Source organism: Aptenodytes forsteri, unplaced genomic scaffold, assembly GCF_000699145.1.
Source record: "Aptenodytes forsteri isolate BGI_AS27 unplaced genomic scaffold, ASM69914v1 Scaffold66, whole genome shotgun sequence".
Lineage (NCBI taxonomy): Eukaryota > Metazoa > Chordata > Aves > Sphenisciformes > Spheniscidae > Aptenodytes > Aptenodytes forsteri.
In genome coordinates this window covers 3256191-3279586 of record NW_008795131.1, presented here as the reverse complement: position 1 = coordinate 3279586, position 23396 = coordinate 3256191, and the positions used below count along the sequence as shown (strand labels likewise).

General features: G+C 39.2%; 1 protein-coding gene across 7 annotated transcripts in view; it reads left to right on the top strand.

The window, feature by feature from the left end:
- The window catches only part of BCAS3 (BCAS3, microtubule associated cell migration factor), a 386307-nt gene that overhangs the window by 173968 nt on the left and 188943 nt on the right, over positions 1-23396 (top strand). For all 7 annotated transcript variants that reach the window (XR_657522.1, XM_009278231.2, XM_009278229.2 and 4 more), the window contains 3 exons: positions 471-571; positions 4164-4360; positions 5684-5781. Coding sequence is in view for 6 of the 7 variants with exons in the window: in XM_009278231.2 (XP_009276506.1) it covers positions 471-571; positions 4164-4360; positions 5684-5781 (396 nt within the window). In the remaining variant the exon portion in view is untranslated. The remainder of the gene's footprint in view (positions 1-470; positions 572-4163; positions 4361-5683; positions 5782-23396) is intronic.

Here is a 23396-nt window from a genome sequence, read left to right as displayed (position 1 = left end):
ATGAGAGTGATAATTCAGTTCATGAAGTCTTGGAAGTACGCCATGTTCGAAGTCGGTACATGTACCAGTGCCTCAGGATAGCTTTTGTCAGTGTGCCTTAGCATAGTTTGAATTCTGAAAAGTTTGTAGAAAAGGCTTACATCATTGACAGTGGCATTTCTTAGTGTTAAATTCCTCAAGACAGATGGTTGTCGTCTGTACTGGGCTGTTCTGTATGTTCATTTAGTACTTAAGGTTAAAAGAAGAAGAGCCAATTGGGTTATCATAGTGGCTGTATGTATACATTCAAGTCAAAGAACAGAAGTCTCTTCACTGCTTTTGATGTCAATATTTGAGCTCTTTCTGTGCTCCAACATATTGTCACAGATTTAGGAAAATATATATGTTCTTGTACCAATAACTTACTGAAAAAGCTTTTTTTAAAAGCATTTAACAGTAAATCTGATTTTTCAATTTCCTGTTTTTTTCAGTGGTTCCACCAGGGAGCCCTGGACCGATCACTCGACATGAGTCATATGACAGCTTAGCATCTGACCACAGCGGGCAAGAGGATGAAGAGTGGCTTTCACAGGTATGCTTTTTGGGGGAGTTCCAGTTCAGGAGTGAAACAGTAATAGTATCCACTGGAAGTAAAATTCACAACTTTCCTCCAAATGGAAAGTAAGCTTCTAGTGGGCCATGGGTATTGCTGTGTGTAAAACTGACTTCACTCCTGACTTAACATGGTATGAATTTGATGATCTTTACATTTTATATGTAAAATATAAATATACATTTATAACTACACAAGCTATATTAAAAGCCATATAAAGCCCCCACCATTACTGGCACAAGTCACATCCTTGGGAAGTTGAGGATGAAATAGGATGTTTAAGTTGGCAACAGAAAGTTACCTCTCTACCTTTTTCTCCTGACATGGTCCTTTCCAGACATGGATAAAGGAAGTTGGCTTGGCAAGATGACGATGCCTTTTCAGTTGTGACCTGTGCTGTACTTACTGCATTTTAACATAAAAATGGTAGATTAACTGGTTTACTTCCCTCTTTTTCTGGTTATCAGTTCCTGCATTTCCTACTGACATTTCCTTTCAGTTATGGCTAGATATAAATACTACAGTGCTTTAAAATGATCCTGCTTGGTGGAATATTTTTATATGAGGTTAAATCTTTGTAGTTTTATCCATTCTTGCTTTGTTTCGGTTGATGAAGCTTCTCTTTAAGAACTCAGTACATACTTGACTATTTGGCTCAAATCATAACTTTAGTTTAAGAATGTAGGTCATGAATAATACACTGAGAATTAGTTCCTGTTAGAAATAAAAGGTTAGAATTAAATAAATAAATAAAAATTACAAATGCTCTGGATTTACCAAAGCAGTTACAGGGTACCTGATACACGGTATTCATCCTGACAAATTAGGTGGGTTTCCTTTGGTTTAAGAACAATGTTGTTATGGGAGTGATGCATTAAATGTGTTGCTGGGGTGTATGGCATAAATATGAAATATTCATGGATGTGATTTGCTTCTCCCACTGGTGAATAAATCATACACAGCATTTTCCTAAAATGAGAAGTTAGGTTTCCACATGTACTGGTCCAGGAGCGGCATTCATTGGGGAATCTGTTCATGTGAATCCACTTACCTGGCCCACGTTTTCAGATGTGGCTGCACATTGATGTATCTTATTTGCTTATGCTGTCTCTGATTTGTCGTAAGAGCATAAAGATGATGAAACTACTGTCAGTGTAGTCAACAGGAATTTTATCACCGAGCTCATTGGGGCCAAGATTTCACCTGTAGTTTTCTACCTATCCTCTCCAGTACTGTTTGGATAGTTTAGCTTATTTTACTGTTCTGGTGACTTTCTGGTGTCGTGGGCAACCTTGGGAAAAAGAGTAAGGTAAATCTACATTATAGCGGTTGGTTTATTACTAATTCTTGGAAGATATAAAATGTCAAAGGAACTTAAGACTGCTTGAACTTCGTCACATTTATCCCTCTAGAAGAGTAAATATATTTATAAGAAAAAAAAAAAAAAACAAGTGATGTTATAGAACACAGATAATTCAGAGAATGCTTCCAGAATGTTTAATTTTTGCTAAGTGAAAAGAGTGATGATAGCTCTTTTGAGCATGAAGATGCTAGCATTCTCTAAGCAAGCCACTTCAGATTATGCCTAAAGTGCAAGTATGTTTTTCAAAATTAAAGTGTTGTTATCAACAGCAACAGCATGCAGTGAAAAAACACTGCCCTTCACTTCAACTTTTCAATTAGAACAGTGGGTAATGTGTGCTGTCAGTGTGAAGTAGATACAATATGTTTGTCCTGCACACAACGGGAGAGTGAATAGGAACATCTGGCCGTAGCCTCAGTAAAATTGCAAAGGCATCTGTTTACCTCTCGGCTCTGTGACACTGATGGTTTCAAGCTTAAAATATACAGATTACTTTATCTGTGGCCTAATTTACACTGCTACATAAAAGCTACTTGCCTCAGAAACCTCTACAGTCAATCTGAGTTACGCTAAGATAAATGCAAAGATGGAAACAGTGCTAAATAGGCTGTCCATTTGTCGTCTTACGTTAGCCGAGAACTTAGAACAACATTATCCAGTGTTTAAAATTGCTTCTTAAAGAGTTAAGAATTGCTACTAGTATACATCTATATCATATATATACAAAAATATATTTGTATTAATTTCCTCACTAAAGTGCATTTTTGCTGTGAAGCTGGTTATTGTTTCAGCAGAAATTGACAGGAATTTAATAGTCTATTTTTGTCATCTTAAAAGTATGAGTTCACCAGAGCTTAATATTTTCATTTCATATTTCCTTTTTCTGATCTTTAAAGACTCTTTTTGATTTTTAAAATTGTATTACAGAAGACTTACGCTTTGTTTACCCTTTTATTTACAAGGCCAAATTTTCCTGATCATATATGTTTCCAGCATTACCATCTTAAATTTTCATGGTTGTTTGCATTCCTATAGTTGGCTTATTTAAGAGTTTGCCAGAATTGATACTCATCAGGTTTATAGTTATCAGCGTGAAAAGACATTTTTAAAATATTTTGGATGCTTCATTTACTGAAATAACTTATTTTTCGAAAGTTCATATTTAGACTCTCACTGGGAGCCAATACCTAGAGGAAAATCTGAGTATTTGAAATTATTGTCTGTTAGACACACCATCTGTATCCTCTGTGCCTTTTGGAAGTAGGCATGGAACTGAGAAGCTTCTGTGTCTGTGCGTATATCTACATATAAACATACATACAGATACATACCTCATATACATCTATTATTTAGTGTATATGTGGTTGTTCACTGCAAGCAAACACCCTTCTATTTTAATTGTTGGAATTTTGGTTAAATGAATATGTGTGTGTGTAGCTGCCCTTCTAAACTCCATGTGTTGCACATATATGTTTATATTACATCTGCATAGTAATGCGTGTGACCTGGGCTGTTGGGTGTCGCACAGCGCACTTCACATTGCTCTGTTACAAGTCTTTCCAGCAAGATGGTCTCTGCCAGCGCTATCCTCAGATATGCCAACAGTAATTATGAGCTTTGATTTGAAATACAGTTCGCACTGTATACAGGTGAAGCAGCGCTGTTTAATGTGTGAACTTTTAGAAAGCAGCCGTAACAAAGCTGTAACAGCTTGCTTTTAAAAAGTGCATCCCTTGACCTGGTCAGGATTGAGGTTTTCTGGGTGAGGTAGGCTTTCAGTTCCTCCGTCTACTCCGTGTAGATGCAGGTGGAAATGTGTTCCCCTGTTTGTTACACCACAAGGGTAGCTTTTTAGCGTTTGAGTTATGTATTTCATAATGGCAGGGGAGGAATGAAACAGGATCAGGTGAAGTGATAGCCCGGATGGAGTGTCGGTCTTCAGATCAGTTTAAGAACCGGGGTGCAGTGTCCTCAAGCTGGTGGTTCAGGGGCTTTCAAGGCTCCACAAGAAGCTCTTGGCTTTGGCTAGAGCATCACTTTCTAGCAAAAGCTAGATTCCGAATTTTCCTTTGTTCAGCATTCCTCCGAACTGATGGCACAAAACACTCTTTTCGCTTGAGAACAGCAGGATTCTCGGGGTTCAGTGTATTGAAGGAACCATTCAGTATATTGCAATTTTTTGTTAAGCATTTCCCCATCTTCCCGCAGGTCGAAATAGTGACTCACACCGGGCCTCATCGACGCCTGTGGATGGGTCCACAGTTCCAGTTCAAAACAATCCATCCCTCGGGCCAAACTACTGTCATTTCATCCAGTTCTTCAGTGCTGCAGTCGCATGGTCCGAGTGATACCCCGCAGCCTCTTCTGGACTTCGATACAGATGATCTTGATCTCAACAGTCTCAGGTAAAAATAAAATCAATTTCCAAGCTGTTTCACATTTGTTGTGTGAATAACTTGCCTCATGCTTAAATGAGGCCATCTGTGTAGAACGTGTAATAGTTTTCATCAAGCTTGTCCAGATGAAAGCCTTAGAAGAGCATGTGGCTCGACAACAATAAAAATTCATCCAGGCCAAGCAGCTTAGATTCCTTTCTGCTGCCCCTTCTTGGGTAAATGACAGTGAAAGACACTGCAAAGTCTGGTGGCCTTGCTCAGTGTCATCTTGGCTTTCACAGGTTCTGCATTGCTTAATAAATTCATTTTCTCAGACGTGAGTGGGAGCTTTATGCCGTAGATTTAGATGCTGACTGTGGAGCGGTCAGTGTGTTGGAACAGTGAGTGAACTTCTGGAATGTTTTTCCCCTCCCTGGTTTTTTTTCCCTTCCTTGAAATTCTTTTCCATGTATTTAATTCATTTGGTTTTGGACATTGGCTGATTTGGAATTGGGGGCAGGGGGTGGGCCTAGGGAAGGGAAGGAAGGAGAGCGAAGCTAAATGTGGGTTTATATTTACTGATAGCTAGTGATTTTGTAGAATTGCTTTCTGCACCATGTGTTTCTGTGTCCTGTCCGGTAACTCTCAAGATTTAATGAGTTTCCGTGCTTCTGACTCTGCATGTGATTTGAAGTCCAAAGTTCTGTGGTACGGACTTGTGGATTGTTTGGAACTCTGTCTGAAACTCCTATGAGTAAAACAAGAGAGATGGATAATATGACTAATCCCATTAAAACTGGGCAGACTGTCCTTGGACTGAAAATACATGGTTTTGAAATGTGTGATTTTTCCTTGCATGTAATTACTCCCACAAGTAAGGATATAGCTGTCAAATATATATATATTTTTATTGTATATATGTATACATATGCAGAAAGAAAGCAGAAATTAAAAAAAAAAAAAGAATATAGATATATGTTACGAAAGGAGTAGACAATTACAAATGTGTCTTTTCTCCTAAACCAACAAAGAAAATGCTGCTGTTCAGGAGGGTTGATAGAGGCTTTTTAACCGGTTTGGGTAGGGTGAGCTTTTTACTTTGAGGCTTTCTGAGAGCTCACATCTGAGACATAGTTTGGGGATACTCACTTTGTGTAGAGTTTCAATCTGTCTCTGGATGGATTATCCAGATCTTGGCTGCACAAAGCAAAGGAAAACAAAAGTTTTCAACAGTTGGCTGATTTAAAAATAAATAGTTGCTTAACTGGTTCAGCTGATTCAGGTTTGTGATTTAATTACAGCCCTCATGAGCAATGATTTTGACACAGGTGGTAACTGTAACTTCTTATTTAGGATTCAGCCAGTTCGTTCAGAACCTGTTAGCATGCCGGGGTCATCACGTCCAGTTTCTGATCGCAGAGGAGTTTCAACAGTGATTGATGCTACCTCAGGTAGAAACGTGTTGATTTCATGTTTTCTTTGATATTCGTGGCATTCATCAATCGTGTCTTTTTTTGTCTGGTAACATGTTTACTAACCATTGCCATATACTTAAAAAGATATCATGATTTTCAGCTGCACAATAGGGTAAGTGCTGTCTTATACAAATACTTACTGAAAGCTACCGTAATGATGACTTTTTTTCCTCTTACCGCTCAAATCTGAAGTCACAGCATTGTGGTAAGATATGAACACAGTATTTACATTAAGTTTAACATGAGCTATAGAATGCTAAAAACTGCCTAAACTAAAAAGCAGAACATTTGCAAATACTAACACTGAAATGCTTTTATTAATGAATGCCTAAAGCATAGAATACTACAGTTCCATCTCATTTATAAAATAGCTTTCATTGAAATGTAATCATAAAAGTAATTGATTTCTGTGAACAGTCAAGACAACAGGATAGTTTATCTAATGTTTGTGTAATAGGCACATTTTCACTACTCTGCTCTAAAAGAGCGTGTAAATTTAAAACTACAGTGGTTATGTTAATATCAACATAGTAATATATGTACTGTAAAGTTTTCTTTTTTTTTCTCAGTGGTGGGTTATAGTCTGTATAAAGAAACAAGGACAGCAGAGCTTTATATTCTAGTACAGCTGTATAGTGTCTGAAGGGTCCACACAGCAGGATTTTGTCAAATAAAATCTCTCACAAGTAGAATTATTAAACACACAGCATTAGTCAAACAGTCAAGTCGGAGAGGATTTTAATCTTCAGTGATTTGAAAATCCCTGGAGACTGCTGATTGGATTGAGGTTAAACTGTAAAAAGAGACTGTAACACATACAGAAACTGGTTTCTGACGGTTGTTTTAAAGAGAGTTAAAATAAAAGCTCCTGTTCCAGACTCTGTTTGCTATTGATATAAATTCTGAGTCCAAGATACTGTATTGTTTGCCAAATTAATTTATTTGGGTATTACAGGATATTTCTTACATGTGTTTATAACTGAGTTCAATAATAACTACATTTACTTTGGGTATTGAGGATTGTCATTATAAATTCCATTTTCAAATATTTAAAACTTGTTAAATTAATTCACATTGAGCTTAGACAAACTTCTGATGCTGGTTATTTAAAGGGAATTTTATTTGTTTTAGTACATGGCAAAGTAATTTTGAAAATAATTGTTTGATACAGAAGAAAACATAAATGCATCAGTTATGAATTTTTGGATTAATTCATCTATGGCTGTTACACCTAAAAGCTTGAATCATAGGAGTGCTTCTGTCTGTGGATCTGACACTTCAGATTCAGAGTGATTAATGGCATAGCTGGTCTTCACTATCAATGTGACTATGCCAGCTGATACAGCTAGAGATATCTGGGTTATCAGGGTTGGTGTATGAACAGAGCAATGCCATTACCTATAGCAGGGGTGTGTATTAATTCTGAAATGTAACCATTCTGTAACCATAACACGTTCTAAAACTGTGTTATTCCATCTACAATAGAAACAATGAACTACATAGGACCGTACCTCTTCTATGCTAAACAACCTTTCCTGTAGTGTGGATGGGGCTTTAATATGAAATGGCTCAAGTGAATGTGATGAAGCTCTTTTGGTAATGCCTTTAACATGTGTGTCCATATTAAAATTGCCAAAGTCAATTGTATACATTGTTATGACACTGAAAATATATTTACTGTACAGCAGTGACTCGGTTTTGTTGTAACACCTCATAAGTTTCTTATAAACAATACATGGATTTTGTTAGGGACATGCTGATAGGAGTATTTTATTTAACTTCACTGCCAGACAGTTTGGGTTTGAATTGATTTTTGATTCAGGGACTTTACCATCTATTTGCAGTTTTCATATTGCCCGATCCTCGTCCTTTCCCGTGCAGAAATTATTGGTCCAAATTTAGGGTAGACGTGCCAGATTATGTGTGATGATACAGAGGTGTGAATTCTGTTACAGAGTAAAGGAGATGCAAGAAAAAACATGCACTGTTTTTTGAGATCTCGTGCTATTCTTGCAACAGAGCCCAGCAAAGGGAAGAAGAGTATTTTATGCTTACTTTCTTTTCTTCCCAGCTTTGAGATGTGCAGAAAATTACATTAAGCTCAGCTCTGAATCTGAAGGTTTTATTTTAAATGCTGTTCATGTATGACACTGCATTTTTTGTGTTATACTCCACTACTGTAAATATTCTCATTTCCTGCTATTACCAAGGCATGCCCTAAATGGCTTACATTTCTTTATGGAAAACAAATTTACTGGAAAATATGTTTTTAGGTTTGAAGGATTTTTTAAGTAGGTCATAAATTTTTACTACCTAAGCTGAACCAGGAAGTGATTCTTCAGTTATGACCCATGCATTCGAGTCTGTTGCACTTTATGAAGATGCTTATCTGGCTGTTTGATTGCCTGTTGCTTAGAGATGCAACCAGCGTGGAGCCTCTTCTTATCTAACTCCATCACTACTTCTTCCTATCAAAAGATTTCAAGTACATATTTATCATCCCCCATTATTCTTTCGCCATTCTTGATAGCTTTCTTCCTCTCCCCCCTTGGTGATAACTCTGAAATTTCTGTAATTTTTTTAATCATGATTTTTCATATGTCTGTAAAGCTATGGTATACTAATGACAATATTCTCTCACAAGATCATTTGCAAAAATCTTCATTTAAGAAGTACAAGACTCTAATACACGAAAATCAATCATGAGACTTTCCAATGGTGTTTTCAAGGTGGATGGCTGTATCTGTAAAGACTACTTGGATAAATTAAAAAATGCGTATTTCAATATGGTTATCTTGACTTAAAATTCTGCGAAGATATTCTCTGTTGGTTTTGTTGTTTTGTTTGTTTTAAACTGAATCTTTAAGAAAAGTTTGCAAAAATGTAGTCACCTAAAGCTACTGGACATTTGTCCCTCAATGCACCCATTTTAGTCATATGCATCACAGAGAGAATATACCCTCAAGGATTAAATGCACTGTAGTTCCAGATGCTATTCCAGATTGGCAGTTAGAAATGTTAAAGGGACAACACTGAGTTTAAAGCTGTATAAAGCAGGAAGCCTTTAATAATAATGCAGCAAAAGAACCACTACTGTACACATAGTAAATGCACGTTGTGTGTGGCAAGCAGGCGTGTGTGCTCGTGTGTCGGTGTGTCCATCCTTTCCAAAGAAGTGCCGAGGCCATCGGCTGCTTGCATTGGGTTTAACAAAGGTGGGGTAAGTCTTAGTAAGTCAGGTTACATTTAAGACTTTATTAGGCACCAGAGATGGAAGAGAAACCTTACAAGTGCCCTGTCTGCAGGAGATGCTGCAGCTGAAGGTCACGCTCTTTACACAACCAACCCTGAGACAGAAATCTGTAGTGTGACCAAAAAAAAAAAAAGTTCTTGCAGAATGAGCTGGCTCTATTTCAGAAGACCACGCTACAGGCATGACTTGAAAACTTTACGTTACCTGTATACATTGAATGCTGTTCCTTTCTTTGATGTGACTAGCTTTAGATAACGATTTTCGGCTAGCTGAGGATATCTACAGAATGATGGAGACTAATCTAGAAAATACAAGCATAGGCTAGACGTGTAATTGAATGTTTCCAGGCACCTTTCTGAATTTTTATACTATAAGCTGTGGATGAATGATGCATGTCATATATGTTACCTACCTGAAAATCAAACCTGATAGAACTCTACTACTAATAAATAATGCAGAAATTAAAGGGTGTAGGATCGTTAGGATATTGGCACAGAACAACAACTCTGAACTTTCAGAAATAGTAAACCTCTAGAGAAAGGATTTTGCAGCAGTTCCTGATCACAGTAAATTTGATTGCACAGCTGTGTTGAGTCTGAAAGGGCAAGCATTTCCCTTAAACTGTAACAAATGTGTTGAAGGGCTCAGGTACTCAGGTACGCTCAGTCATAGCTGTTAATTCAGTCCTGCTCAGTTAAAAAAAATGTGTGTGCATCTGTGTGTGTGTTTATGAAAAGCCTTGTTTATTCCCTCATACAAAGAGGTTTTTGACACTTACCCATCAGTCAAGTAATGATTTTGTTGCGTTGTCAGCAGAGTAGGAAAGTGACAAAGTAGTTGTCTGATCTCTGTTTTGCATCAGCCTTTTCCTTTCCTACTTGGAGGAGATCTCCGTTTCTTTCTTGCTTAGGACAAATACAGATGTTAGAGTGGGAAGGATTTTAAGGAATGAAATTAAATTGTAGAAGAAAAACATCCTGAGCATTTTTTTTCTCTTTGATTGTGTATGGGGCGTGGGGAACCTTTATGTTCTTTTCTAAAACCTGGCATGTGCTGTGCTTCTTAAGGATGCACGCATCATTTTTTAATGAAGATTGTTTATTACTGTTGTATGAAACTCTGACAATACTAAGCTCTCTTCTGGTTACTTCAATCAATGCCCACTTAAAATTGGCTTGTAATTTAGTACTTCCCTTTCTTTTGTGTGCGACTGGCTGGTCATGGACAGATAGCCTGTTGCTTGCAGAAGATTTAATGAACAGAATTGACTTGGGCTTTGTGGGGGATGGAGTTTGCTTCCCCTCCCTCCCCTCTGCCTGTTAAGGATCTTTTATTGTTCATCACCACACCTGTGAGATAAGGACCATGGGACAAATTTTTACTGTCCAGCAATGCTCTCACTTGGAATTTAATAAACACTTCTGCTGTCACACCTTAAACCATCTGAGCTCTTTTCTGTTGTATGCGCGATCAAATATTTATTCCCAAATGCTGTACATCAGAAAGTGCTGCCTTGGAGTAGCAGAGATCAGTTATTCAGGTAGTAAAGATGTGTGAATGCAGCTGGCAGATGAAGTCACCAACATTATGAATTCCCAGGCTGTCCTTATTGCCACAGGCAATAACTGACAGGCCTGAGCGGTCGCTGGTTTCCCGTTACGGGCGCTGGTAGGGCCCAGGGAGTCCTGGCGTCACGGATGCTTGAGCTGCCCTGTTTGAGTGGAGCCGGCCAGTGCTGGAGGGTCCTTGTTGCAGAGAGATGTAATCAATATGGTCTGGAGTCCTTGACCTGAACCTGTAATTACCTGGATGGTATAAAGGTAGTTTGTTGTTGCAGATAGAGATTGTGCTCAGATCCTCCGAGTATAATGCTGAGCTTTGAAGCCAATGACGAGATTTGGCCCTTGGTCTATTCTTCATAGCAATTGAGAGGTTTTAGTAATGGTCATATAACAAGCTGTTCTTAGGGGGCATCACCTGTTTAGCAACAGCAAAGCCACGTACCCAGCACTGCTTGTTTTGTACTTCTACGTTCTGTCAGCTTAAATTTAAATGCGTTTAAGTTATGGTTCTTTCCTGGTATAACTTCTGAGCGAATTCTGTTAATGTGATACCTATTTACAACACTTATGTTACTTATTTGAAAAACGTTTTATGTATTATTCCTAGAATAGTGATAGAGCGTAGGATATACTTGGGGGTTTTTTGTTTTCTGGGTGCAATAGCACACACTTGCATGCACCCATGCTCTCTCCATCCTATTTATCTGTCTTGCTAAATGTGCGTGTGCATGTGAGCTGCATAATACAAAATTCTCATACTTACAATTTTTTCAACTTGGTTTATTTCATCTAATTTGAGAAAACGTTATCTGATGATTTTTGAAGAGAGCCTTAAGACAGAACTGACTTCAACAGGCTCCAAGATGCCAATGCAGTATACATGATTACATCTAGAAACAGCTATGCCCTATAGACTGTGGAGATGTGAAGAGAAATTAAAATGACCTGACACTACTGACTGGGCACTTGCTGCTGGATCATCGCCTGGCTTGGGAAAAGACTCAGCTGCAGGGATACGTGGAGTAGCATTAATGTCTTGAAACACTGGTGGGTGTTTTCTGTAGGCAGGAGAAGTATACTGGAGAGGAAGGGCATGGGAACAGTGACTGAAAGGCAGCAGAATTGTTATATACTGATTTATTTTTGCCTCCCTATGATGGTTGTGGGTGGGTTAGTCTGTCAGTTCCGGAGATGGGAACTCACTCTGTGCAGCATGATGTAGTGACAGGGGGTAGCTGCTACCCTGCTAGTGACCAGGGAGATGGTTATTCCTCATCTCGGTTTGCCTTTTGTTTAGCTGAGGAGGCTCATAGTAATTGAAGCACTTCATCTCGTCTAAGATAGTTGTGCTTTGACACAGAAGTGTCTATCAGCTAAAAAATAATGGTGCGACATGCAAGTTAGTTTCACAGATGCAAGTAAAAAACAAAAATCAACAATTTCTAGACACCACTGTGTTATGTTGAATGTTACTTTAAGCAACTTAAGTTACTCAAGGTGCTTAATCCCCCGAAGGCTGATCACCTTGTTCATCTTGCTAATGAGATTTTTGATAGTTCACAGGAAACTCTGACAAACAAGAAACCCAGCAATTTCCATGTTGATGTCATAGCTAGATGAAAGCATAACTGTGACCTAACCAACATAATAACCAAATACAAGGCAATGGGGTTTTTCTTTATATATGAAGATAAGTTGCAACGAGGCCTCCAAGGGCCACGTTAATGGTCATTGGTGCAGTCCTCTGCTCAAAGACAGTTGTTCTCATGTCACACAACCCACTTGACGCAGGTACCAGTGGTCCATTAATGCAGACAGTGGAGTGTCTTATTGCTTAAGTGTTACATACTAAATTTCAGTTGGGGAAGCCACCTTCAGTTCATATAATGGTTTGTCAGCTGAAAAATAGCGGTGTACTAGAGCATGGTCTGGTCCAAGCATGTAAATGCCTTCTGTTTGTTTATGCGGGGCAAAAAAATCCAAAATGCACAATAGGTATTTTGTATATCAGTAGCTAATGCAAACTCATTCTGAATATAAGATTGTTGTACGTACCCCTTAATTGTCTTTCATTAACAGTTGTTGCTAGTGTTCTGCGTAGGTAGTTAAAGTTCCGAGTAAGTGGGAGTAAGTGGAAAGTGTTGATTCTAATCATATCTGACACCACAATCTTCTATGGAACAACACATGAGCTGAGATTCCCGATGGGCTCCTGTAGGATACAATATTTATTATAGCTTGAGATCTAAGAGCTCCTAGCTACTGTTAAACTTACAAGAGATCCAGAAACCTCAGTGTCTGTACTTGTGTTTTTATAGATTGCACAGAAATAACACACCGTACAGTATTTGCAAAGAAGCATGTTCATTGACATTTCTGCTCTTCTTATACAGTGCTTAAAGGAATCGTTCTACAAATCTTGATATTTTTATAAGTTTGTAATATATTCTGAGCTCATCTATTAATCTAGACTGTTTGAAATGTTCTTAAAATGGCATTAGATGTGCAAGTTAAAAGAAGAATATTTGAACATCCATCTGCAAATGAATTTTAGAGTCAGTATTGCTTCAGGGATAGCTTTCATTTAGAAACAGTTTTCCAGTTTATAATAGAGACATTCTTATTTAATTATTTCACTAAATTAGGCTGTCCTTCAAAGTATTTGCTCACCGATTTCCACATTTGCTTTGAAAAACCTGTAAATATGCTTCATTATTTCTTGTTTCAAGCGTATCTCCTCCACTTTGGACTATAGTCTCTGTCAGACACTAGGTTTTTAATTGTCAGGTTTGCTTGCTGGTTCTGGTCCTCTTGAGATCTTCCAACTTGTCTTCCCCTGCTTTCAGGAACCGTTCCAGAACATCAGCCCTTGTCTTCAGGGCTCTGTGGACTCTTCCTTTTGTCTTTCAGCTTCCTCCTGCCTGTAAAGTACCCAAAGAGGCTTGATGTCCATGTCCCTAAAGCACAGCAACTACCTGAATACTATAGGTTGTGATGGCCTCTTTAGAGCAATTAAATCTGTAGGTGTAAAACTGGGCATGAAGCAGCCTTCAAGAACGTTTTTTGGGGTTGGTTTTTCAAGAACAGTTGGAAGTGATGTGGCAGCTGCTAAGCAGTGTCTCCTAGTTTCATAAGAACGTTTTTTGGGGTTGGTTTTTCAAGAACAGTTGGAAGTGATGTGGCAGCTGCTAAGCAGCGTCTCCTAGTTTCATAGTGAATCCTAATTTTTTTTATATTCTCCTCTTCATTAGATGGCAAAAATAGCTTTTAAAAATAAGTATGGTGGCTTGTTTGTGATTTTTGCTTTTTTTCCAAGTAGTGAGATATACTAGTGCTGTATTTTAAATCAAAACACTCTGCACAAAAAGGAAGGAGAAGGTGAGGACGGAGTTGGTAAGCTGCTGGTTTACTGCGCAGCCGTTGAGCTCTCAGCTGTGCAGTGTGCAAGTCGGCCACCAGTGTCATACCAGAAATTACTTTCAATATGAATCTCCAATTTTCTTCTCACTTGTATTTCCTCATTCTACAGATAATATATTGGTTTGTAGATGATACTTTACTATGTAATAATATGTTTGACACTTAATATTTCCAGAGCCATAAAAATGTGTTCTTTTATAAGTCACCAGAGGCTTAGTGTCTGATCTCGGAGTTCATCTGGTCGAACCCACTGCTCATGGTGGAAAGACTCTACACAAACTCTCTACACAGACTATATCTGGATCGATACTGAAATAGCTTTAAACAAGAGCATCGGTCCTCACATGTGTTTTTTCTTCATGTAATGTCAGCATATGTACCTATTTTCACCATTGTTAATCCAAAATCAGCAGGTTTTAGCTATTGTTCATTAGTGTGTAATATGGGTGAGTGAGCAGAAGTGTGGGTTTAGGTATATACCATCTAAAACAGAGCTATTTGGCATGATAAATTAGCCAGGCATTTGATCTATTTTAAGGGGGAGTTTAATACTTTGAAGGTGTTATAATCACAGCCTCCTCACCCTGTCTTCTCCTTGCTGAAGGAAGGATGTTCTCTGCTGGAAATAAATATTTATATCTAAGTTGAAATATAGTCTGTTGGTACTTACTTGTATATATTTTATTGCCTCAATGACGTAAGGGGTAAAAAAAACCAGATGGAAAATATTTTGTTTTTCTTAATTATCCGATACTGTGAAATACCCATCGGCTTGCAGCCGTCTTGGCTCCTCCCCCTGCCTTGGACTCTGTCCCTGGCATGATCCCAGCCAGTTTTTAATAGTGCTTTATCTGCTGCTTGCCTTGCTTTTAACTTTCACTTTTTATTAGAACCAAAGCTAAATTGGGTGCCGGTTAGTACTCTAGCTATGGGTGGAGTGCTACAAAAAGCCAAAGCTGGTGCCAGCAAGCAGTTGCTGCAGAGACCAGCCGGGAAGGGGAGTGCGGCGTGAAAGGAGCCCCTGTTTGTCACCTTCCTCCTCCTCAGCCAGTTCTCGTGTGCAAGTACAGAGTTGCTGGCAGTGCCTCCAGCTGTGGGGGCTCTGCAAATAGGAGATCTCTTAGAGTCTGGACCACTGCTGGCTGCTGGGGGGACAGCCTGCCTGGGGCTCGCCTCCTTCCAAAAAGAATGCACGGTCTTAAAGGGAGCACGTAAAGCCAAGTACTAAGTGTACATAAACCTTCTGGTGCTATTCCCCTTGTAAAGGTGAAAACAAGCAGGTCACAGTCAGTAAATGACAGAAAGCAGACTTGGGATTATTCACATCATTAGCACGGGATTTCTCCAGATAAGAGAAGTGGTATATGAGCCTCTGTTGCCCTGAGGCTGTCTTTCGTTTACTGTGCAGGGCGTGGTCCTTTAAAATGGAGCAAGAACAGGGAAAAGAAAAAGGTGGTAATATGACTAACATATGGTTTTTGCTGGAGTTTGGCCACAGATTTAAGGCCTCAGAGTGGATTCCTAGGGCCTTCGTATGCTATCCCAAAACCAACACGAAAGCCTTTCCAAATACATTTTATAAGCTCTGTGATTGTAATAGTTCTATCAAAAATCCCATGTCCCCAGGTCAAGTGGGGTGCAGGCCCTCCTCTTCCGAAATCCCAGGCTTGCCAAGTCTCTCTTGCCTAATATTTCCCTCCAGCAACAGCGGGCAACCATTTGTGCCTCTTGTGCAGGGTGTGCTGTGTAGAATACCTGTAGGGGCGTCCAGCACAGCTGCTTTCCCTTGAGCTCACATCTGCTCAGAGAGAGCGGGACCTACACGTGCTCGCTTGCCTGGGCTTTTGTCCCAGATGCAGCTGGCCCTGGCTGTGTACAACCCACCTGTATTTCTGGATAATTCATAGAATTTGCTAGGCTTTGGCACAGAGGCCAAATGCTTGCTCGTGAGTATCTGGTTAGGTTTGAGCATTAGTCTTGGTAACTGGCTCCGTCATTGGCTTTTGCATTACTTTTCCTTTGCTCCAAGTTAGGGTGCCATTGATGTGAGAAATGCGGTACAGGAACTGGAAACTGTAATTCATAGCCTCTTTTAATGTTAGGACCCTGCAAAGAGTCCTGACTATATCGCTCCAGGAAAGGAGGCCTCTAGAAAGATAGTCCATAGGTATTTTTGCCTTGATACAAAAAAGCAGTAGAAGCCACTGTTGTAGTAAGGATCTTGCTAGCTCTTTGCTACCAGGACAATTTCCGTTAACTGAATTTGCATTAATTGAAAAAGTACTTCTTCAGACATTCGCCTATATTGTTTACAGCATGAATGCTGAGCAAATCACTGTGTGCTATACTGTTTGACCATCACTTAAAATATATTTTAAAAGTAAGCATAACATTCTCTAAACTTACTTGTGATTGAATGTCATATTTGGCAATTGACCATAGATCTTCTACAAGGTTGTTTGTGTTGCTAGTGGATTTTTTAACAAACAGAAAGTTGCCGTGAAAGAATTTGGAGAAGAAATACTCTTGTGTTAGTCTTTTGGTTTTGGTGTTCCTATTTAAGCTTTAAAAAAAAACCAAAACCAAACCAAAAAAGCAGCAACAAACAGTATACAGTGAAACGCTTACATGGAAGTACATTTTACCACTGAAGTTAGATAAAAAATTCACTATATCATAAGCGAACCATTTCCCCCTTGATTTGTGTCCAAAATATGAGGAAAAACCTTGCAGATGCATTATGCATTTTACAAAAGAACATATGCATGCATTTAAATCATTTACATTTCATCTTTGCTTTCTCTTATTTTTAACCCATATTATAGTGAATGGCAGCATGTTTGGAAAACCGAGGTTGAAAGCAAAGTTTAAACTTTCATGCACGATAAGCTAAACTGCAAGCAGTGCTTCACTATTTCATGATTTTATTTCAAAGTTTTGCTGATGCCTTTTCCTTTCTCTCCAATGAAACATGTGACTGAAACTTTGGGAATCTGGCTTGCAAAAAAAAAAATCATACTGTTGTTGGTTTGTGCTACTCTTACAGTGCCTGCGAAGAAAGAGAATCCATCCTTACTGAAGCAGGTTCTCAGGAGAATGTGCAACCATGTGCTTAAAGATGCTGTGGATCAGGGCTCAGGAAGACTATTAATTGTTGATCGTTAGGCAGTATCAAATATTATTCATGCTAAAAGATCCTTTTCGATGGGGGGTGAGGAGGGGAGGATAGAGGGGCACCAGCTCTATCTGGTATAATACCCTGACATGACTACTTTTCAGCACTACCCTGCTGTTTGTTAAATCAGCAACTTTTAACTGATCTGCCTATATAGCGGGTAGCTGAAAAAGAATTTGAATTGAGGGTGTGATGTTTTGTTTAATGTCATCAGCAGGCACCGCTTTCCCATTGCTATGAGTGGACAAATAAAATTCAGCTTTATTGGCCTAGTTATAGCCTTTTAATAACACTTCAGTGAAAGATTGTGCATGCCATGAAGTGCTGAACGCGTGCTCTAAAGTGCTGTGATGTGACTAAAGTACAGTGATATGTCAGATGGGTAGCAGCCTCTAACGCAGGTGAGGGTGTGCGCACAGTCCGCTCTCCCTCTGCCAGGGGGTCAGGGAGCTGGGCAGTCGAGGGTAGTGGAAGAGCCGAAGCAGTGCGGGATGTGCGCACAGTCCGCTCTCCCTCTGCCAGGGGGTCAGGGAGCTGGGCAGTCGAGGGTAGTGGAAGAGCCGAAGCACCGTGCGGGATGCTCGGGAGTGGGGTTTGTCGCCTTCGCCGCGGCCCTGGCTGTGCCACCCACGGGCTGGCTCCTCGCAGAGCTGCCCGGCGGTCTCAGCGTGGTGCTCTCCCGCTGTAGCGGTGACAAGACCACGGTGCCGAGACCTGAGCTAGCTCTGCATGGAGCCAGCTACAGTTTATTAGCTTAGGCTCCGTGCCACGCAGAGACAGATAAACCGCTTGCAGACAGCGGCTGGCCCTCGATCAGGGTAGCTGAGCTTGGGCCCGTTTCTGTGTGCTAACCGCATGGGACTTCTGGGGTTGTCAGTAAGAGTTCAGCACACGTAGAGGCCGCAGGATTTGTTTGTAAATGTAGATTTGAAAGTTAGATACTTACACGTGCCTCTTCGATTCAGAGCTCAAAATACAGAGTAACTTTCATCCCTAATAGCTTGCAGAAATTTTTCCTCGTTGTCTTCACCTCCCAGACTCTCTGTAAGAGTTAAACCCAGAATTCTTCATTTATTTTGCTAGGAGAGATTGACTTATAATTGAGGATATTACGTGGAGGACCTGTAACTTATTTGTGTAACCATCCTTCCATGTTTAAAACCAAGTCAAGAACTAATGAGGTTACAAAAATATTGCTGATCCTGAAGCAAATATAGTTGGAGAACATATGCTTTGGTTTTACATTTCTGCCTCTAAAAGGTGACATGTCCTGTGTTTGTCATTTAATTTAACATTCTATATATTTTTAAACGACTGTACGATTTGAAATCTCCAGATGCCATGTTTTATGCTAAATGAGGTTGACAATTCAGTGATGTGGAAGGCCATTATCTCACCTTTGTGCTTCTAAACTATAGCCACTTGCCTTTGCCTGTTCATAATGCATTTACTGCATTACAGCGTAGGAATTTTTAACACCTATTGAAAGCATTAATTAGGTATGCCATACTGAAGAGCACTTTAAGATAAGTGAAAAGCAAGAACTGATGCTGTTCTTCAAGTTCGTATTTCTCCCATTGCTTGTACTGGGGATTCGGTAAATGACTGAACTCCAGTAATAAATGCTGACTGGAATACTCTGTATTATGTATTGCTGTACTCTCAAATTTCACAATGAACAACAATGATCTGTATTAGTTTTCTGGGTCTTACGTGGTATCTTTAATATGCCACTGGAAAGCGGGTGTAAGGTGGTCACGTGCCAGTGGTAGCTTGGTGAGATGTTCCTCAGATGATCGGTGTAACCGAGATAACGTGGACTTCCAAACCACACTATGGGAAGTCCACGGGATTTTCGCACATGCAGTAGAGTCATTTCCCTAAATGCTGTGGTCACTCACGTTATGACTAATGTATCCTAAAGGAATATGATTTGATCAAAAAAAGTGATTTAAAGATAAATAGTAGCATTGTAGAGGTTTATCTTGAGGTTGATTTACTCAGGAATGTTACTCCCATTTTTAAGGAGATTTATTGATATTATGCATTCTTTCCTGATGTTTAGTCATTAGTGAAAGGGATTTGTGTATTTCCACAAACTTCTGTTAACATAAAAGCACCAGCACAAAGTCTTAGCAGCCAAGAATGCAAGTTTAAAAAAAAAAGTTCCAAGCGGTTCCATCTTGATGTTTGGGGATCGATATAATCCCATTCCCATAAATTGAAATCCCTTTAAGAATGTACAAATTCCATATGTTTTGTCCTTTTAAAGGGAAATTGGTTCCATTTCTTCAGATTATCGTGGTGTAATTTCAGAGGATAAGGAGTACCCATAGAAATAAAAGTCCCCATATTCCCCAGCTGCACTCGAGCAGTGATGCCCAGGCTGCCCCCGACTGCTGCCGAGCCATGCTGTCCCCCAGCAGTCACCGCGAGTGCCGATGCCGTGTATGTGCTTCTGTCCATGTGCCGTTCCTGTGTGTGCCTGAAACATAAGGCCAAGTGGGCAGGTTACAACCCTCACCTCTCCTTCTTCAGCTGGCGGCTCTGTTCCCAACCAAGACGCATGGCGTGTCTCGATAAACAGCTCTAAATGGCTCTATCGCTACCAACTGGTGCTATCTATAAACCAAGAAACCAAAATTCAGACTTTTGTGTCCTATTACTGTTGTCCTGAGTCAGCAGGTCTCCTATAGCATCGTTTTTCTATAAACTTGGAAAATGGATAATTACTTGGACTGTTAAAGTTCAGTAATACAAGAATAAGTCATAAATACGTTACTTGTATCTTAAAAGCTAATCAGCTAGAAACTCTCCCTCTTGTCTAATCTGGCCTCCAGTGCCTTTGATCACCATTTTCTCTTCTTTCTCAGCGCTACAGCTAACTTCTTAGTTTTCCACATTTTCCTTTGCCGTTGTGACAGTGTTCTGCTGCAGATTACAGCTGTGCTTAGGCACCATAAGGTTTATATGATTAGTCAGCATTTGGTTTCCATATATAGCAAAAGTACGTCTGGAGAAAATATTCTTATACATATTTCCAGGCAATAGGATCAAAGAGCTCTCTAGGTTCTCAATTTTAATTTATCTCTTCTTGCTCGCTGTATAAGGGACATCAAAAAGAATCCGTGTTTGCGGGAGGGAAAGGGAGCCTTTTGCTGTGTAGCTTTGGGAGCACCATTCATCCAGGCCAGCTTCAAATCCTGGCCTTTCTTCCTCCATAGCATTGCCGAGATGTGAACTTTGGTTTTCATGTCTACAAGTTTCTATCCAGGCGTGACTTCTTTCTTTTCTTGAATCCTGTGACCTCTTCCATTCTTGTTTCCTTGATACTCAGAATTACTCCTCGTCTCCATCGGTCCCAATCGCAGCTGCTGAGCTCATCTTTCTCCTTTGTCACAGCAGTTCCCATAGTTCTCAATCCCTGCGTTGGCTCCTCTTCTGCCATAACACCTGCAAGGTTTGTACACTTGTATCTAAGCATTTGAATGTTCCTGTCTCATCTTTGGGTTTTTTTGGTGATTACCCCCAACCTCTCTTCATACTCGTAATACCTCTCAGTATTTGGTTCTACACAAGATCATCATCCTTCAGGTGTCAACTCTCCAAACGTGCAGGACATTTCTGAAGCTCTTCGTCTGCCGTGATGTCTACCAGAACTGTGATAACTAACAGCGCTTTGAGTTAGGTCTGTGCAATGAGTTACGTGCATAGGTTTACATTATCATATTAGGTGCTGTATTTATGTCAGTATTTCTTGCAGGTCAATTAGATCCTTTTTTCTGTATCTTTCATTAGATTCTTACAGCAACAATTTCTAAACTTTTATGTTTTCGCAGTGTGCAGCAAGGCGGGCACTGCTGGAGACAGTCGTAAGTCATTGGGTAATTGTCATTACTAAGTAAGCAGTATACTTTAATTATACAAATCCATATAGCATTTTCATGTGAGTAAATTTTCTGAAATATTAGTAAGTGTAGTAAGCCAAGACATTTGAGACCTTTTTGCATCACATTTTAGAAAGGCCTTTTTTCTGCTGATAGATCTGCATTAAAAAAAAAATATAATTAGTTTGATTTCAGTCATCTACTCAACGTTTCTAAGCTACTCGCCAAATGATCCCAGGTGTGGGATTGCAGCAGGTAATTTCCTGAGATGTATTTGTGCGGATGATTTTCTGTGTTAGAAGATAATATCGGCTCACCTGGCCTCTCAGTGACAGAGAAATCCTTTGTTTATTCATTTAGTAGGCAGATTAACCCTAATGAATATGGCTTCCTGGAAACAGATACAGGGGACAATAGCAAAGTGAGGAGTGGGGAGAAATGGGGTGAATTCCCTTTTCTTTCTTCGCTTTTAAATAATGGTAGCTTTCATAGCAGGGTGTTTTAAATCAGAAAGGAACGTGAAATATGTCAACCAGAAATTCTTGATTTTAAACAAAATCTTTTCTTTTATGGTTCAAAGAGGCGCTGGGCCTTTCCTAGTAAGTCTGGTACAATTCTGCCCTGTTGAATCTGTTTGAATGCTTTGTCCTGTCAAAAAGTAGGATAAAGTATCTGAGATACTTGCACTGAGTGGCACTTAAGTTTTCATAGTTGGAGGACCTCGGTGTGTGTTTTATGTGGTTACTCTTTGCTGTTTTGTGGAATATGATTTTATTATTTCTGTGAATTAGGGGTTAATAATGTAATCTTCCCTTGAAATAGATCATAAATTGTATTAGGTAACCAGAGAAAAGTGTTAGAGTCTCAATGGCTTAAATTATTTCATTATATTTCTTTTGGTTTCATGAGAGTAAAACTGTGGAATGGTGCGTTAACATGTACATTGTGTTTATGTTATCTGAGTAGCTGTATTATAAAAGAAGACAACGTTTGTACAAGGGTTAGGCTGCATGTCTTTTTTTTCAGTCATTCTCTTATCTTGACAGAAAGCTTCAAGAAAGCATTGCAAACAGTACAATTTCTTGTATTCCTGTTGTATGATGTATTCATGTGTTCTGCACAAGGTCTCTATGAGGTCTATGAAAGGCTGTGCCATTATCACTTTTATTTAAATAAATGAGAAGTTATATCTCAGATGTTGTTGATGTGACATTGGACTATTGTTCATAATGCAGCGTGAGAATCTGCCTGGAAAAGTAGTGGAGGTGAATCCAAAGCCCTAAGAAACTGAGGGAAAGGTGACTTTTAAGGGATATAAATCAAGCTCGTCCTGGTATTACATGGAGATTCACTGCAGTATCACTCAGTTTGAACAGCATGAATAAATTAACTTATTCAAGCTCAAAGAGGGAATAATGTGATGGTGAATTAAGTTGTGTGTATGTTAGTATTTTTGTATTTTTCTTAATGCATGCACACATTAAATAGTATTTTAAATTAGGGGAAACGTTTTAGTTTGCTAGCTCAGATCACTGTTGTAAGCTACTAGTCAAAGTGTAGACAGAAGTACAATGAATGGTTTTGCTACGTTTGAGAGAGGAACAATTTCTTGCATTTTTATGTGACTGGTACTCGAGATACATTATTCCCAAGACATGGATGTGTAGACACAGATGTGAAAATCTCTTAACTTCCAACCAAACTTTTCCAGATCTTATCACTGTAATTTATTCTTTACTCTCTATAGACTAGAAAAATGTCTTCTTTCACATAACTTTATACATTGGAGGAAAAGGAAAGTTCTCTTCTACCACATGGTAAGTGTTGAAGATAGGATACTGTTGGCTTTAGCATGCTGACTTTTGTAGTTGCCTGTAAAAACTCTAGAGTTTCAGAAGGGAAGCGAAAAAACAGAATTTACCTTTCCACGAAGAAGAAAAGTTTCCATTGTTTCTTAGTTACATTGCTGAAAGTATAAATGTGCAGGAACAGATAATTTTTTGAAAGTATACACTTATACATGGGTATGTGTATATCTGTATCGGACAGCAATAAATTACAAATGAATTTGTTTGCTTTGTATGGAGATTGTTTTATCCTTCTTAAAGCTACTATTTATATAACCTTTAACCAAACAGAGAGTAGCCAAAGTATTTTTGAGAGTGAGAACTGTTTTTCTGGCTGGTGTGTGTAACAACTTAATTCACTCCAATCGTGCGGTACAGCGTACACTCGCGCCGTGCGGTAACTCACCACGTTGATATGCAGATAATTTGCCAGAGATTTTTTTTTTC